The 18,804-nt window shown below is 38.8% G+C and overlaps 1 protein-coding gene and 1 pseudogene across 1 annotated transcript; both read left to right on the top strand.

Moving 5' to 3' along the window:
- The first annotated feature begins 593 nt into the window (after positions 1–593).
- LOC149149749 (glycolate oxidase 1-like) lies at positions 594–4,477 on the top strand (annotated as a pseudogene).
- On the top strand, positions 4,349–12,022 carry LOC149149750 (glycolate oxidase 1-like). Its single transcript, XM_089442578.1, has 5 exons — positions 4,349–4,501; positions 11,205–11,274; positions 11,376–11,476; positions 11,568–11,672; positions 11,837–12,022. Exons 1-5 carry the CDS (start codon positions 4,349–4,351, stop codon positions 12,020–12,022), a joined length of 615 nt encoding a protein of 204 aa, XP_089298704.1.
- Positions 12,023–18,804: the final 6,782 nt, after the last annotated feature.

An 18,804-nucleotide genomic window follows, 5' to 3' on the forward strand; every position in this document is an offset into this window, starting at 1 on the left:
TGAGTGGTTGCAACTGTTCATGATATTTGAAACAATTGCAAACCCTCACCTGAAATCTACTAGATTGGAGCCTGAAAGATTTGCCTGGGGTACCTTTTTCGTCTTCTCCGCTCTTGCTTTCCATGCTACCCAGACAGACCTCTGAAACGCACTCCATCGAATCTCTGGGGCAAATTTCATCCATTGCTTTCCTGAATGTAGAAATGAGATCCGGATCAAATAAGGTCAGAGATGAATCGTGATTGCTACGTCCAAAAGGTTTTCCTAATTGAATCTGCAGGAGTCGAGGGCGAATTCGCCCCAGAGGAAGAAAAGCCATTGATAAATCCATTGCTGTTGTTGAAATTTTTCTTCAGATTCGTGTTGGGTGTTTTTGAAGACACCTGCGAATTTTCGTCTGCAATTTTTACGCCAAGGGTAACCTTGTGCCTTTGATTGGACCCATTCCACAGTTTGGAGCTCTTTTGCATCAGAAAAATGATGCTTTTGCTGGTAATCCAGGTCTTTGTGGTCACCCACTAACAAATTTATGTTCAATTCCTTCAACACTCTCGGATCCTCCAAAAATCAGCTCACCTTCAGCAATTGCAGCCATGCCTGTTATTAACAAGGGAAAAGGTCTAAGTAAAGGCACCATAGCTGCCATTGTAGTTGGCGATTTTGCAGGGATAAGCCTCCTTTGCGCAGTTTTTATGTACCGTTACTGGGGAACAAGAAGAAAGGAGTCAGAGGATGGGCCTAATACCAGGAATATTCAGTTGGACGACAATGGAGACTGTTCTTCCAGTTCGGGTAGAGTTGGATGGCTCTGCCTTAAAAAAGTTGATGAGAGCTCAGATGGAAGTGTCTCGAACAATGGAGATCAACAACAAGGAACTTTTGTGACATTAAATGGAGATCTTGACATGGAATTAGATAAGCTACTCAGAACCTCTACATATATATTGGGTGCTAGTGGTTATACTATATTGTATAAGGCAGTTCTGGAAGATGGGCTGACTTTTGCAGTAAGGCGACCTAGTGATGGTGGTTTGGAAAGGTACAAGAATTTTGAAGCAGAAGCTAAAGTAATCGGTAGGGTTAAACATCCCAATATTGTTTGCCTCTGAGCTTTCTATTGGGGTATAGAGGAAAAATTGATGGTTTATGACTACATTCCACATGGAAGCTTGGCAAATGCCTATCATGGTGGCTTCTCTTGTTCTCTTTTTTACATTTCATGTATATCTGCAGGAAATCTCATTCAATTCGTTTCTGTATGGTTGTTTTTTATTTTTATTTTTACAAATATAGCCCTTCAATCGCTTGCATATTATGAGTTTCTTATGGATTCCACAATCTCCCCTGTTTAGCTACTGTACCTTCAACTAATACATAGTCATTTGAAAAAGATGTACCTTCAGCTCCCGTATCTATTTTTCACCATCTTTATGACTGCAATCAGATTAGATAAACATTGAATAGCTATAATTTTAAATTTTAGTCACCCTGTCTTGGGCCAAACTTTTGAACATTATGGCAACTCTTTCATTACAAGCATCAGGGGAATTGACATTATTACAAAGATTTTGGTTGATGTTGTATGTATCAGGTTCCGTCCCCGTATATTGGTTGATGTAACAAAGGTGGATCTGAGTACTACTGTGTTGGGATTCAAGATATCAATGCCTATTATGATTGCTCCAACTGCCATGCAAAAGATGGCTCATCCCGAAGGTATGCATTAGATTACTGTATTACAGTTAACATCCTATTTTGATGCATATATTTTCTGAAAGTGAATCCATCATCTTTTACAGGAGAGTATGCTACTGCAAGAGCTGCGTCAATTGTTGGAACTATAATGGTTTGGGCATCGGCCTTCTCTTTGTGGGATCGATATTCTAAATGTTTTAATTTCCTTCTAGCTATTAAGGATTTAAGAAATTATAATGATTTTGGATTTTTAAATAGTTTGTTGTGTTGATAAAAATTGAGGCTTGGACATATTTGTTGTAGACGCTTTCTTCATGGGCTACATCAAGTGTTGAAGAGGTTGCTTCAACTGGACCAGGCATTCGCTTTTTTCAAATTTAGGTAAGTTTATCATTTCCACCCATATGATTGTCTTCCCATGTTTTCTGAGATGTAATTGAGTTCATATCCATCCAATTGTATTATAGGCTCCTAAACCAATGGTAAGATCAATTATATTGCGTTGGGTTTACTAAATGTGCATGTATGAGTGGTGTTAAAACTTAGATGTCATTGCTGGCAGGTTTACAAGAATAGGAATGTTGTTGCACAACTTGTTAGGAGAGCGGAGAGGGCTAGTTTTAAGGCAATTGCACTTACTCTAGACACACCTCGACTTGGGCGGAGGGAGTCTGACATTAGAAATAGGTAGTGAAAATTCATTCTATTTTAGATTTGCTGATAGGACTAGGTAGACATGTGGGATAAATCTTATATTCAGAGTATACTCCTCTTTAATGTTATGAGTTTGTACCCATGTTTTAACACTTTCTCAGCTCTCAATAAAAATCAGAACATTGTGGAATTCTTTTAAGATCAAAAGTGACGCTAGGGTTAGAAAAATCATTTAGCACCTATAATGTATCAAACTTAAAATAAGTCAGAAGTCTCCATTTTATCTGGGATTCCTCTTTGTTCATCCCTTGTCTGACACTGAGGTATCTAATGTTCTAAAAAGTCTCATTGTGATATCCACTCATACATGCTAGACAGTAAGGCACACCTCTGTGTTGAGATTCAATTGTGGATCCATAATTGTTTTTTACTTCTATTGATTTTTCTTTGTCAAAAATGTAGATTCGCATTGCCTCCATATCTTACTTTAAAGAATTTCGAAGGTTTGGATCTTGGGCAAATGGAGAAGGTATGTATTCCATTTTATGAGTTCTTTAAATAGAAGGATGTTGTTTTTAGTTCTTCCTATATTCAAGGTCCAGACTTCTTCCTTAAGTTGTTTTTTTCTTGCAGACAGCGGATTCTGGACTGGCATCATATGTTGCAGGTCAAATTGACAGATCATTGAGTTGGAAGGTTTGTAATAGTACTGGTAGAGAGATATTTCAAATAATTCTTCAGTATTGTGTTTGAAAAGAATAAAAATGGATAGAGAAGCACCTGGAGAAATCTTGGGGTTGAGTTCCCGCCTTTGCTTGTAACCTTCTGAATCTCAGAAAAATTATTTGAGATGAGTCATATTATGATTTACATCTTCAAGAAATACTTTGTATCCTTTTTCAAGAAATACTTTGTATCCTTTTTCCAACTTTTAAGCTGAAAATATGCATATTGTCACACCAATGCATTTGATTACACATTTAACACCAAAACAGAAGGCACGGGTCTAAAAATTGTTTAGTTTGAGTTTGTGAGCAGGATGTGAAATGGTTGCAGACAATTACCAGTTTGCCAATACTTGTGAAGGGGGTTTTGACTGCTGAGGACAATAAGTGTTTTTGGGCTTTTCGGCATATAACACATGGGGATCCCTGAGTGATTTTCATAATGAGTAAAGTTGATAATAATAATTATGAATGTATTATAAAGCAAGGTTAGCCATCCAAGCAGGCATACCAGGTATAATTGTATCCAACCATGGAGCTCGACAACTTGATTATGTTCCAACAACAATAAGCTCTTTGGAAGAGGTGTGCACCATAGCATTGCATTAGTATATTTTTTCGTAGGAAATTTTGGATACCTGACCCAGTGATGATTTATGGAGAGTGTATATGGCAGGTTGTAAAAGCCGCACAAGGTCGAGTTCCTGTGTTTCTGGATGGAGGAGTTCGGCGTGGCACAGATGTTTTCAAGGCATTGGCTCTTGGAGCCTCTAGCATATTTGTAAGCATATTATTTAGTTGACCTATTTTCCTTGTAGGATTTTGTGGTGACCATTCATTCTGAATATTATTGTTGATCTATTGTAGCTAGATGGTGGTTGATTTCTATAACATGCAATATATTTCAGAATCTTATAGCTTATGATGTTGTATTGGGGATTGCAGATTGGGAGGCCTGTAGTTTTTTCTTTGGCTGCAGAGGGAGAAGCAGGGGTGAGAAATGTTCTGAAAATGTTGTGGGATGAGTTTGAACTAACGATGGTCTTAGCAGGATGTTGTTCAGTGAAGGAGATAAATCGAAATTACATTCAAACTGAGGCCGACATGATTCGATCTATATCAAGGCTCTGAAATGCTCTGCTCTCACATGAGTGATTGTTGATCAACAAAGTGAATATGCAATTTCTTGTGCTTTCTAATTTGATATGTCCTTATGCAGTAGTTCCAGATATTAGCAATATTGTTAAAACTAGTATATTTTCAGTCTAAGAGCTATGCTGCCAGTAGGATCTATATCTGCTGAGAATTTATTCGAATTGTTCTGCAAAGCTCCGGTGCTTTTGCCTGGAAATCATGTTATTCTGATTAAAATAATTGAAACACTGAGGATTATTACCTCTGCCTCTGTGGTTTCTTGTGCTTTTAAAGTTAGCTTATTCTTGCAATAGCTTTACTAATGATTCTTGGACAAAAAAACACGTTACCAACCTAATATTTTTGTAAAATGGTATTGTATGAGTCGGTGCATACACCAAATATATCTCCAGAAAGATGAAATCAGGACAAAGGTATGTCAAATGGGAAGGTTACTAAGATCACCTATGACAAGTCCCATTCTTGCCTGATAGAAATATCAAGTTGTTTAACATTATCATTTTCCATTTTGTAATTTGGTTATTTATGTGTTGATTACTGTAATTTTAATTAATGAGATCATAAATTTCTATGTAATAGAGAAAATATATCTCTAGAAAGATGAAATTAGGACACAGGTATGTCAAATGGGAAAGTTACTAAGATCACCTATGACAAGTCTCATTCTTGGTTGATAGCAATATCAAGTTGTTTATCATTGTCATTTTTCAATTTTGTAATTTGGTTATTTATGTGTTGATTGCTGTAATTTTAATTAATGAGATTATAAATCTATATGTAATAGAGGTTTGTTTTTTTAATTTAAATGTACAATGTGTTAAAATAAAGAAGTTAATATACTTATTATTGTAAATATGAACATAGAAATCGGATATATACGTGTGATTGGATAATTTGAAAGAGTGTTTCTAATGGTTAAGGCATTTAACTTGTAACTCATTTTTATTATCACTTTGAACATTGAGCTTCACATTAGTGTACATTTTTTGTATGTTGTTTTATCATGAGATTCTAAGTATTTGGTCTGTACCAGTTGGTATCAGAGCAAAAGATCCTCAAATCAGCACTTTCAAAAGTGGCATCTTACCATTTCATTAGAACTTTACTTTCGAATAATTGAATTTCATGGAAGTGTAAGGTTAGAAAGATAACAACAAAGTATATATGGTCAAATGTTAGAATCTTGTTTGCGATAATTTGAGAGTTACAGTATGTCATGTATGCAGACACACCTCCCATGGTCATAGGGGAACTCCAATTCAAAATTTCTTCTACTCTCCAATCAGATTTCCTATATGGTTTTTCAATTGTACTCTCCCATAGTAGAACATATTTTGTATGCAAAACAGAGGTGAAATTATATTGCATCACTGAAATCAACAAGCAAACCTAATCAACATCCCACATACATGATATGCAAATATTCCATAGTAGAGCCAATCATGTGTACGGAATTTAGATGTGAAATCAAATACTAGGATTAAAAGAGATAACTACAATACCTAATCAACATCCACATACATGATATGTGAAGATTCCATAATAGATCCAATCATGTGTATAGAATTTAGATGTGAAATCAAATACTAGGATTAAAAGAAATAACTGCAATTAAATATGCAAGCAATGATATTTGCTACTCAAATTTAGTCTCAATAAACCAGAGTCATAGTCTAATGGCAACTAACGAATCTAGGAATGCATTTATATACGAAATTTAGCATGTATACATAGTGATCTTAAATCCATGAGGTGTAGACCATTGATTTATATGAGATCTAGTCTCCATTAGATCTCAAGTTCAAACCTCATGGGGAGGGGTTGAGGATGGGAGCTACCTACGATGGAAATAAATTATCTTGAGAGACATCCATGGTTGACCAAGTCTCACACAATATCAGCGCCAACATCCCACTAGTGGGCAGATTGTTCCTCCATTCAACATTATGGATGTCACCGACATAGGCTCTATGATCCGGGTGGACGTTGGTGGCCACCCACCTATCCCATTTGGACCCCACAACTGTCTCTTTCAGTTTTTCAGTTTCCTTAATTATAGCACAGTTTACTATTTTTAGCAGTTTTTCGGGTCCTAAACTTCCGGAGTCGTTTTGAGGCCCTAAACGACATTTTTTGGGAAATCCACCGCCAACGATTTTTTTGATAAAAATTGTCTTTTTTGTCGTAGTCCTCGGAGAGATCTTTCCAACGGGCTATCATGCGCGTCAAACGGAGATAATACGACCAATTCGCGACCCCGGGAAGTTGGCTGTCCAACTCACCCCAAAACGGGGCCCACAATTTGGCGTTTCATCTTCTAGGGTTAGGTTTTGGAATGTGAAGGGTTTTCCATTGTTTCTCAATAATAAATAGGCCTTCGAGCCTCATTGAAAAGACACTTCGAAACAGTTCAGAGGCATGTAGCCGACACATCTCTTCTCAGAGATAAGCTACCATCGCCCTAGCTGGGTTATTTCTATTTGTAAGCATACTTCAGTATTCTCCATTAATGAAATGAAGTATTATTTCCGCTGCATCTCTGTTTTTATGGTTATTGCATCTCTGTATTTATGGTTATCTCTGTAATCTATTGCGTTCCTGCTTAAATCCGGATCAGTGGTATCAGAGCGGTCTGTTTTTTTCTCTGTTTTTCTTTGCATGTCCCCAACGAGGTCGGGATATAAGGAGTTAGGGCTTGAATTGGTTGAACCTTTGCAAGACCAGCCTCGCAAATCTCAACGACCTCCCATGGCGGATGAGAAGAAAGACGAGGGGGCAGGAGATCCTATCAGAATCTTGCTCGAAGAAGCCCTCGAGCGGAAAAGGAACGCGATGATGGATAGCTTTGCGCAGATCCTTCAGCGGCTACCCAGAGGCGACGCATCGGCTTCCAATAGCTACTCTGGAAACGCCACACCGTTTAAGGTACAAGTTAATTTTGAAATCCCCATCTTCGAGGGTCAAATAGACTCAAATGCCGTAGATAAATGGTTAAATCTGCTAGATGGGTATTTTTCTGTTCATGAATTTTCAAGTCGAGAAAAGATTGTTTTCGCTCTTCTCAAAGCAACCCCCCACGTCAAGGACTGGTGGGAAACATACTGCGAGCAGAAGGATGAAAGTACAGGCTCACTATTTTCAGCCGCACCCACTTGGAATGACTTCCGGGATGCCATCAAGGAGCAGTACTACCCTGTCGGAAGCTATGGGGACAAATACATCAAATGGACGACACTGCGGCAAGGACGAGACCAAGATGTGCCGGAGTTCACAAACATTTTTCATACCCTTCGCACACAATTTGGTATCAAAGATTCTGAGCTACATCTGGTACTCAAATACCGCGGCTGCCTACACAGATACATCCAGGAAGAGATGGAGTTCTTAAACATCTCCTCACTCGGCACAGCATACCGATACGCTGTCAAAATCGAGCAAAAGTTCAAACAGAAGAAGCGAGACTTTGGATCTGCATATCCAAAGCCCAAAGGACAAAGCCAAGGCGGGGTGACCCAAGACAACCCGTCGAAGCCGCAAGAAAAGAACAACACCACGAAGCCGAAGAAGGACACAGGAAAGTGGTGTGAGTTCCACAAGAGTCCCACTCATAACACAAGTGAGTGTCGGACCAAGCAGTCGCTGGTGGCCGAGTTGAAGGCTTCCGAATCAGATGCATGTTCCGACTCTGAGTCAGAACCCGACAAGGGGAATGACAAAGGGAAGCAGATCATTGATGCGGATCCCAGCGCCACTGTTGCTACTGCCAAGATCCAGAAAAATGAGCCCGAAGATCTAGAGGAGGGGGAACGTCTTTTCCACTCACAGATGTGGGTGAAGGGTTCGCCGCTGCAATTCATTGTCGACAGTGGCAGCCAAAAGAACCTCATTTCAGTAGAGGTCGTGAAGCGGTTGGGCCTACCAACTACACCACACCCACAGCCGTACAGTATCGGTTGGCTTCACGAAGGACAAGATCTCAAAGTTCGCCAGCAGTGTCGCCTTCCCTACAGCATCAAGCCCTTCACAGACGAGGTATTGTGTGATGTTACACCTCTGGATGTTTGTGATGTACTATTAGGCCAGCCATACTTGTGGAGGCGACATGCTGTGTATGAGTCAAGGCCTCGTGCTGTCATCATTTCGTTGGATAATTCATTATACAGGATACCGGAGGTAGCCCCACCTACCGCCACCTCTTTGATCACTGCTAAGAAAGGCAGCAAGCTCATCTCACAGACTAGGAAATTTATTTTCTATCTGGTTCGCTCCCAAAGTAAGGGGAAGATCGGTTCTACATCCATGACCCCCGTGAAGGGTTCCTCCACACAGCAACAGCAACAGAGGGATACAGTCTTGATAGAACACAGGATCAACTTCTCCTTACCCGGAGGGGTACCACACAAGTTTCAGGTGGGCGACAAAGTTTGGTTACATTTGCAGAGGGAGCGCCTTACTAGAACCCATCAGAAACTCAGATCGCTTCGACATGGTCCTTACACCAGTAACAAGGTTGTGGGAAACAATGCTTTGAAGCACAGCATTCCTCCATTCCTTCGCTCGCATCGATTGTGTGGACCATCGCCGACCATGCTTCCCACCATTTCTGGACACATCAGAGATTGCAGAACAGCTCACTAGAGACCCAGCTCAGCAGAAGCTTCCTCATCTCAGGGAGGAACTCAACGCAATGGGGACCATTGCTTCCTAAGGGGGGAGGAATGATCCAGGTGGACGTTGGTGGCCACCTGCCTATCCCATTTGGACCCCACAACTGTCTCTTTCAGTTTTTCAGTTTCCTTAATTATAGCACAGTTTACTATTTTTAGCAGTTTTTCGGGTCCTAAACTTCCGGAGCCGTTTTGAGGCCCTAAACGACGTTTTTTGGGAAATCCACCGCCAACGATTTTTTTGATAAAAATCGTCTTTTCCGTCGTAGTCCTCGGAGAGATCTTTCCAACGGGCTATCATGCGCGTCAAATGGAGATAATACGACCAATTCACGACCCCGGGAAGTTAGCTGTCCAACTCACCCCAAAACGGGGCCCACAATTTGGCGTTTCATCTTCTAGGGTTAGGTTTTGGAATGTGAAGGGTTTTCCATTGTTTCTCAATAATAAATAGGCCTTCGAGCCTCATTGAAAAGACACTTCGAAACAGTTCAGAGGCATGTAGCCGACACATCTCTTCTCAGAGATAAGCTACCATCGCCCTAGCTGGGTTATTTCTATTTGTAAGCATACTTCAGTATTCTCCATTAATGAAATGAAGTATTATTTCCGCTGCATCTCTGTTTTTATGGTTATCGCATCTCTGTATTTATGGTTATCTCTGTAATCTATTGCGTTCCTGCTTAAATCCGGATCACTCTACCTACATGATTTTAAAAAATAGTAATTTTAAGATACATTTACGGAAATCCATTAACATGCATATATAAATAAGGTGGGTATATGAGGTTCTGGGATAAAACCTCCTAGTCTGTTCAAATTCAACCCAACCTGGCTTACAGATGTGAGCTTCACGAGGCTAGTAAAAGAAGCCTGGAGACCTTTTGATATTCTATCGAATGAGTCAGCAAGAAGACAATTTGCTCAAATCCTCAAAGCTATGAAGGAAGCAACTATAAAGTGGTCGGTGGGAAAAAGGAAAAGGGATGCTCAGGTGCTTTGTGTAGTGGAAGCAGACCTAAAAGTTATATGAGAAGACCCTTCAGAAGGATATGCCATGGAGGTATCAAAGCCACTCCTAACCCAATTGGAAGGGAGGAAGAAAAAACTTTTAGTTGACATTGAGGCAACTTCGAGACTTAAAAGCTGAGCCATTTGGCTAGAGGGAGATGATGAGAATACTAAATTCTTTCAAAATTACACCAAAGGGAGGAAGATGAGCAATATTGTATGGAAGCTAAGGGGCCTAGAAGGGAATACAACCTCCTCCTTCGAGAATCTTGCTACAATGGTGACCAACCATTTCAGTTCTCCTTTCAAAGAACCCAAGATAGCCTCTATAGTCGAGGTGGTCAAATTAGCCTTGTTCTTCCCAAGATTTCAACTCCATACAACAACGAGATGTTGATGGAACCCATAACTGCTAAAGAGCTCAAGAAGGTTTTAAGTGGCTTCGAAAAAGACAAGAGCTTGGGGCCAGATGGCTAGACAAACGAATTCTTTTGGTATTATTTTTTAACTCTTTGGTGAAGATCTCTTAAGAGTCATTGCAGAATCCAGATCTATTGGTCATATGCATGCCTCCTTCAACTCCATCTTCCTTGCTTTAATTCCAAAACCCAATGATCCCTCTTCTTTTGATGATTTCTGCCCTCTCTCTATGTAATTGCCTTTACAAAATTATAGCCAAACCATAGCTCTTCACATCAAACCCATCCTATCCAAATCTATCTCTGAGGAACAGTTCGCCTTTCTGGAAGGCAAACAAATTCACGAGGCCATTGGTGTCACCTAGGAAGGCCTCCACGATGTCAAACAATGGCGTCTAAAAGGAGACATTCTGAAAATTGATCTCTTCAAAGCTTTCAATCGTTTTAGTTGGCTATATATTTGAGTTCCTCACCCACATTGGCTTCAAAATAGACTTATCAAGTGGATTATGACTTGGATTGGATTGAGTTGGAAGGTTTGTAATAGTACTGGTAGAGAGATATTTCAAATAATTCTTCAGTATTGTGTTTGAATAGAATAAAAATGGATAGAGAAGCACCTGGAGAAATCTTTGGGTTGAGTTCCTGCCTTTGCTTGTAACCTTTTGAATCTCAGAAAAATTATTTGTGATGAATCATATTATGATTTACATCTTCAGGAAATACTTCGTATCCTTTATCAAGAAATACTCTATATCCTTTTTCCAACTTTTAAGCTGAAAATATGCATATTGTCACGCCAATGCATTTGATTACCCATTTAACACCAAAACAGAAGGCACGGGTCTAAAAATTGTTTAGTTTGAGTTTGTGAGCAGGATGTGAAATGGTTGCATACAATTACCATTTTGCCAATACTTGTGAAGGGGGTTTTGATTGCTGAGGACAGTAAGTGTTTTTGGGCTTTTCGGCATGTAACACATGGGGATCCCTGAGTGATTTTCATAATGAGTAAAGTTGATAATAATAATTATGAATGTATTATACAGCAAGGCTAGCCATCCAAGCAGGCATACAAGGTATAATTGTATCCAACCATGGAGCTCGACAACTTGATTATGTTCCAGCAACAATAAGCTCTTTGGAAGAGGTGTGCACCACAACATTGCATTAGTATATTTTTTCGTAGGAAATTTTGGATACCTGACCCAGTGATGATTTATGGAGAGTGTATATGGCAGGTTGTAAAAGCCGCACAAGGTCGAGTTCCTGTGTTTCTGGATGGAGGAGTTCGGCGTGGCACAGATGTTTTCAAGGCATTGGCTCTTGGAGCCTCTGGCATATTTGTAAGCATATTATTTAATTGACCTAATTTCCTTATAGGATTTTGTGGTGACCATTCATTTTGAATATTATTGTTGATCTATTGTAGCTGGATGGTGGTTGATTTCTATAACATGCAATATATTTCAGAATCTTATAGCTTATGATGTTGTATTGGGGATTACAGATTGGGAGGCCTGTAGTTTTTTCTTTGGCTACAGAGGGAGAAGTAGGGGTGAGAAATGTTCTGAAAATGTTGCGGGATGAGTTTGAACTAACAATGGCCTTAGCAGGATGCTGTTCAGTGAAGGAGATAAATCGAAATTACATTCAAACTAAGGCCGACATGATTCGATCTATATCAAGGCTCTGAAACGCTCTGCTCCCACATGAGTGATTGTTGATCAAAAAAGTGAATATGCAATTGCTTGTGCTTTCTAATTTGATATGTCCTTATGCAGTAGTTCCAGATATTAGAAATATTGTTAAAACTAGTATATTTTCAGTCTAAGAGCTATGCTGCCAGTAGGATCTATATCTGCTGAGAATTTATTCCAATTGTTCTGCAAAGCTCTGGTGCTGTTGCCTGGAAATCATGTTATTCTGATTAAAATAATTGAAACACTGAGTATTATTACCTCTGCCTCTACGGTTTCTTGTGCTTTTAAAGTTAGCTTATTCTTGCAATAGCTTTACTAATGATTCTTGGACAAAAAAACACGTTACCAACCTTATATTTTTGTAAAATGGTATTGTATGAGTCGGTGCATACAGCAAATATATCTCCAGAAAGATGAAATCAGGACAAAGGTATGTCAAATGGGAAGGTTACTAAGATCACCTATGACAAGTCCCATTCTTGCCTGATAGCAATATCAAGTTGTTTAACATTATCATTTTTCCATTTTGTAATTTGGTTATTTATGTGTTGATTGCTGTAATTTTAATTAATGAGATCATAAATTTCTATGTAATAGAGCAAATATATCTCTAGAAAGATGAAATTAGGACACAGGTATGTCAAATGGGAAAGTTACTAAGATCACCTATGACAAGTCTCATTCTTGGTTGATAGCAATATCAAGTTGTTTATCATTGTCATTTTTCAATTTTGTAATTTGGTTATTTATGTGTTGATTGCTGTAATTTTAATTAATGAGATTATAAATCTATATGTAATAGAGGTTTGTTTTTTAAATTTAAATGTACAGTGTGTTAAAATACGGAAGTTAATATACTTATTATTGTAAATATGAACATAGAAATCGGATATATACGTGTGATTGGATAATTTGAAAGAGTGTTTCTAATGGTTAAGGCATTTAACTTGTAACTCATTTTTATTATCACTTTGAACATTGAGCTTCACATTAGTGTACATTTTTTGTATGTTATTTTATCATGAGATTCTAAGTATTTGGTCTGTACCAGTTGGTATCAGAGCAAAAGATCTTCAAATCAGCACTTTCAAAAGTGGCATCTTACCATGTCATTAGAACTTTACTTTTGAATGATTGAATTTCATGGAAGTGTAAGGTTAGAAAGATAACAACAAAGTATATATGGTCAAATGTTAGAATCTTGTTTGCAATAATTTGAGAGTTACAGTGTGTCATGTATGCAGACACACCTCCCATGGTCATAGGGGCACTCCAATTCAAAAAAAAATCTGCTCTCCAATCAAATTTCCTATATGGTTTTTCAATTGTACTTTCCCATAGTAGAACATATTTTGTATGCAAAACATAGGTGAAATTATATTGCATCACTGAAATCAGCAAGCAAACCTAATCAACATCCCACATACATGATATGCAAAGATTCCATAGTAGAGCCAATTATGTGTACAAAATTTAGATGTGAAATCAAAAACTAGGATTAAAAGAGATAACTACAATACCTAATCAACATCCACATACATGATATGTGAAGATTCCATAATAGATCCAATCATGTGTATAGAATTTAGATGTGAAATCAAATACTAGGATTAAAAGAAATAACTGCAATTAAATATGCAAACAATGATATTTGCTACTCAAATTTAGTCTCAATAAACTAGAGTCATAGTCTAATGGCAACTAACGAATCTAGGAATGCATTTATATACAAAATTTAGCATGTATACATAGTGATCTTAAATCCATGAGGTGTAGACCATTGATTTATATGAGATCTAGTCTCCATTAGATCTCAAGTTCAAACCTCATGGGGAGGGGTTGAGGATGGGAGCTACCTATGATGGAAATCAATTATCTTGAGAGACATCCATGGTTGACCAAGTCTCACACAATATCAGCGCCAACATCCCACAAGTGGGCAGATTGTTCTTCCATTCAACATTAGGGATGTCACCGACATAGGCTCTACCTACATGATTTTAAAAAATAGTAATTTTAAGATACATTTACGGAAATCCATTAACATGCATATATAAATAAGGTGGGTATATGAGGTTCTGGGATAAAACCTCCTAGTCTGTTCAAATTCAACCCAACCTGGCTTACAGATGTGAGCTTCACGACGCTAGTAAAAGCAACTTGGAGACCTTTTGATATTCTATCGAATGAGTCAGCAAGAAGACAATTTGCTCAAAACCTCAAAGCTATGAAGGAAGCAACTATAAAGCGGTCAGTGGAAAAAAGGAAAAGGGATGCTTAGGTGCTTTGTGTAGTGGAAGCAGACCTAAAAGTTATATGAGAAGGCCCTTCAAAAGGATATGCCATGTAGGTAACAAAGCCACTCCTAACCCAATTGGAAGGGAGGAAGAAAAAACTCTTAGCTGACATTGAGGCAACTTGGAGACTTAAAAGCTGAGCCATTTGGCTAGAGGGAGATGATGAGAATACTAAATTCTTTCAAAATTACACCAAAGGGAGGAAGATGAGCAATACTATATGGAAGCTAAGGGGCCTAGAAGGGAATACAACCTCCTCCTTCGAGAATCTTGCTACAATGGTGACCAACCATTTCAGTTCTCCTTTCAAAGAACCCAAGAGAGCCTCTATAGTCGAGGCGGTCAAATTAGCCTTGTTCTTCCCAAGATTTCAACTCCATACGACAACAAGATGTTGATGGAACCCATAACTGCTAAAGAGCTCAAGAAGGTTTTAAGTGGCTTCGAAAGAGACAAGAGCTTGGGGCCAGATGGCTAGACAAACGAATTCTTTTGGTATTATTTTTTAACTCTTTGGTGATGATCTCTTAAGAGTCATTGCACAATCCAGATCTACTGGTCATATGCATGCCTCCTTCAACTCCATCTTCCTTGCTTTAATTCCCAAATCTGATGATCCCTCTTCTTTTGATGATTTCCGCCCTTTCTCTCTATCTAATTGCATTTACAAAATTATAGCCAAACCATAGCTCTTCACATCAAACCCATCCTATCTAAGTCTATCTCTGAGGAACAGTTCGCCTTTCTGGAAGGCAAACAAATTCACAAGACCATTGGTGTCGCCTAGGAAGGCCTCCACGATCTCAAACAATGGCGTCTAAAAGGAGACATTCTGAAAATTGATCTCTTCAGAGCTTTCAATCGTGTTAGTTGGCTATATATTTGAGTTCCTCACCCACATTGGCTTCAAAATAGACTTATCAATTGGATTATGACTTGCATCTCCTCAGCATCCTTTGCAGTCCTCATAAATGGCTCTGCTTCTCCTTTCTTTAGAGTTGAACGTGGATTAAGGCAAGGTGGACCTCTATCTCCCCTCCTCTTTCTCTTGGTGGTAGAAGGCCTCAACAAAGCCCTTGAGGAAGCTCGCAGAAGGCATGGTTAATGGGTTTAAGGGTGGCACCAACTCTTTGCATCACCCACCTCCTTTTTGTTGATGATGTGCTTATCTTCAGCGATGGCTCCCAGAATGACGCACACTCAATAAAGGAAGCTCTTTCACTTTTTGAAGTAGCAACAGGAATGGAAATCAACATCTGAAAATAAACCATCGCCCCTATTGGTATTTAGGCGAACTCATATTATACATGCATTTATTTTCTTTTAATCAGGGCATTCTGTTGAATGGTTTCAAATATCTTGGGCTCCTCCTAAAGTCTGATTCATATACTAGTGTAGATTGGAAATGGCTCTTAGAAAAAATGGAAAAGAGACTCAAGACGTGGAGCACATGATGGTTATCAAGGGAGGGACGATTAGTCCTAATCAAATCATGTTTAGAGGCCATCCCTGTGTATTGGATGTCACTCTCCTACATCCCAAAAGGCACCCTCACCAAAATCCATAAATTATGCTACAACTTCCTCTAGGCAGGCACCTCAAAATAGTTTGCCTTCCCTTGGGTCAAATCGTCGAGAATTGCAATTCCCAAGGCATGGGGGGTGGGGATTGAAATATTTGACTTACTTCTCACAAGCATTTCAAGCTAAAGTAGGTTGGAGGATGATCTCTTCAAAAAGTTTATGGACCACTTTGATCTAAAGGAAATATATTTCTCCTTTATCCATTGAGGATTGGATTCGAAGCCCCAACAAAAATAGACCAAATGTCTCGATCATATGGAGGTCTATTGTCAATTATTTCTCCCTTATTGAAAATGGCATCACATGGAAAGTTAGAGAAGGCTCCAACCTTCAAGTGGGTATTGACCCTTGGGTGGGAAGTAGCGGAGGTCATCACCTTCTGGAAGATATGATAGCTATTCTTCATTCAAAGGGGATTTATACTATCGACCAAGCAGCAACCCCTCAACCAGACCCTCTTAGGGATCAAAAGCGGTATTCAAGTAGCCACCTACACTTACCAAGACAATTTAGAAGAACCTGGTCATCCTTTACCGACGCCTTGCGAGAAGCACATATTCACATTATTAAGGACCTTGATGAGCTTGTTTGGACCCTTTACTCCTCGGGGCAATACACTCCAAAAGAAGGTTACTTATCCCCCATTTTTAACCACATCCCTGATCCACTAGAAGCATGGTGGAGCCACCTATGGAATCTCAAATGCCCATCCAAGACTAGATTGTTCATATGGTGTGCCTTGGAAAACAAAATCCCAACATGGGATTTTCTTCGCAAAAGACAAAAAAGGAAGGGCCAAGTTGGTGTAGGCTATGCAAAGATGCAGCGGAATCAATTGGCCACATGTTGATTGAATGCCCCTACTTAAAGACCCTCTGGATATTCTTCTCTTCAAAGCTGGGTCAAACATGTAAATGGGAAGGATTAAATTTGATGGTAACTTGGCAAGAGTGGGTCTCTAACGAAGGAACAAGAGATCACATTGCTCTCTCTCCCATCTAGTTGAGGTATATGGATAGCAAGGAAAAAAATTATCTTCAACGACAAATTGATTCCTCCTTAAACCACAATTGCACAAGCTATTGCTATTCTGGATCTACTACCCAAGCCACCCTCAGCTCCCCACACCAAAACTACTCACCAACCCCAAATCAATAGGAATAGACCTTGGGGCCTTTTTGATAGAGTTGCTCAGGGTGAACCCAAAAGATGTGGAGGCAGTGTATTCCTTCACATCAATGAAAACACCTCTTTTAGTATGAAAATGGGATTTAGAGAAGGGGCAAACAATAATGCAGAGCTCATGGAACTTAAATTGTTATTGATTTTTGCATTGGAAAAAAACATCACGTCCCTTCACATTTATGGGGACTCTTAGCTCATCATCAACTGGACCAAAGGAGTGAACATATGTTATAACCTCAGACTACAACCATTGTTAAATGATGTTACTCATCTAAAATCAATTCTCTCATCATTTTCTATTTCCCATATCTACAGGGTGTTCAACACACATGCATATGACCTCTCTAAGGCATATGTTCCATTGGCTCGTGAGACATGGGAAATAACTAAACAATTGGAAGAAGAGGACTCGAAGGTCTACCATATACCTTTTATAGAGGATCATAGTTCTGAATGAAGAAGAAGATGCACCAACAGTTTTTTTTTATTTTTTTTATTTTGCCTTTTTTTTATCTATGGAACTGATATATACTATGTCCAAAATCTAAACCGCCCAAGTGGTTGCTCACACAGTCAACTCTATCTATTTATGTTGTAACTTCTTAGAAGACCTTTTAAGCAGATATCTAATCTAGCTAAGGTTATTATGACATTTCTATGGGTTTTTACAAATATGAATTTGTAATCAATAGGATCCATCAATATAGCAATTTAGCAATTTCTTTTTAATTGAGTGACTCAAATTCATGTTTCTTCAAGTTGAAGGTAAAGCCACTAAAGTGGAAAAAATTGTGATGCCAATAATTAGAGGGATTGTCATCATGGGGTGATAAGAAATTTAATATTCCAAGAAGAGGAGGTAGTAGTAGATTCTAAATAAATTAGCAATGCAACAACATAAATGTTTGCAACAAATTTAGAGAGATCCACCTTGTTGAATAATGCACACACTACATGGATAATGGATTTCCGCACTTTATGCCTTATGGCGTTTTCTTTGCAACATCTGGTGCAAATGCTAGTTACACCGTAAGGTGTTTCTCTCTGAAATCAACTCTCCCAACTGCTACCGTGTATTTCTCTGAACCATTTGATCATGTGTACTTGTCTGAACCATTTGATCAGATGTTAGACGATTGAGAAATTCCAGACCCTTAAATTAATAATTAGGATAAAAAATAATTAGTTTAATAGTTAAAACAACAACAACCACCTAATAGTTAGTTTAAGTTAGTTTCTTAGGTTAGTTTCCGCGAATGCACAAAATTGCCTAAATCTTGCTCTTAACTCTAACCCCCAATCGGTCTTTCATTCTCAAATTCAGGAACTGCTGAGATTAAGAATATTGTTCGGTTCCAGACAAATAACAATGATATCACCCCATTTGAAAGGCCTCGCCTGTTAGAGAGCCAAGTCGCAGCCTGAAGAAGATGGTGTAGTTGTTAGACGAAACATTGGATTGTTACAGGCAATTTTTCGCAATTGTGGCTATTAGATTATTCATTGTGGCCAGCAAAATGGTTCCGCTCCTACCGCCTCTGCAAGGAAAAAAATCTCGGCAATTTTGATCATTTCGAGTTGCTGCTATAAAAATCTACTTGTTCGACTCTCTTTGCTTCAGTCTATGCAATTGGGAGCAGATAAGGTTTTGTATTGATTTTTGGTGCTTAGTCACTCCCCTCGGCACCTTCGATGAATATAAATTTGTGG

This window comes from Pinus tabuliformis, chromosome 9 (assembly GCF_031772625.1).
Source record: "Pinus tabuliformis cultivar Carrire ecotype Pingquan chromosome 9, CPIR1, whole genome shotgun sequence".
In the NCBI taxonomy this organism is placed as follows: domain Eukaryota; kingdom Viridiplantae; phylum Streptophyta; class Pinopsida; order Pinales; family Pinaceae; genus Pinus; species Pinus tabuliformis.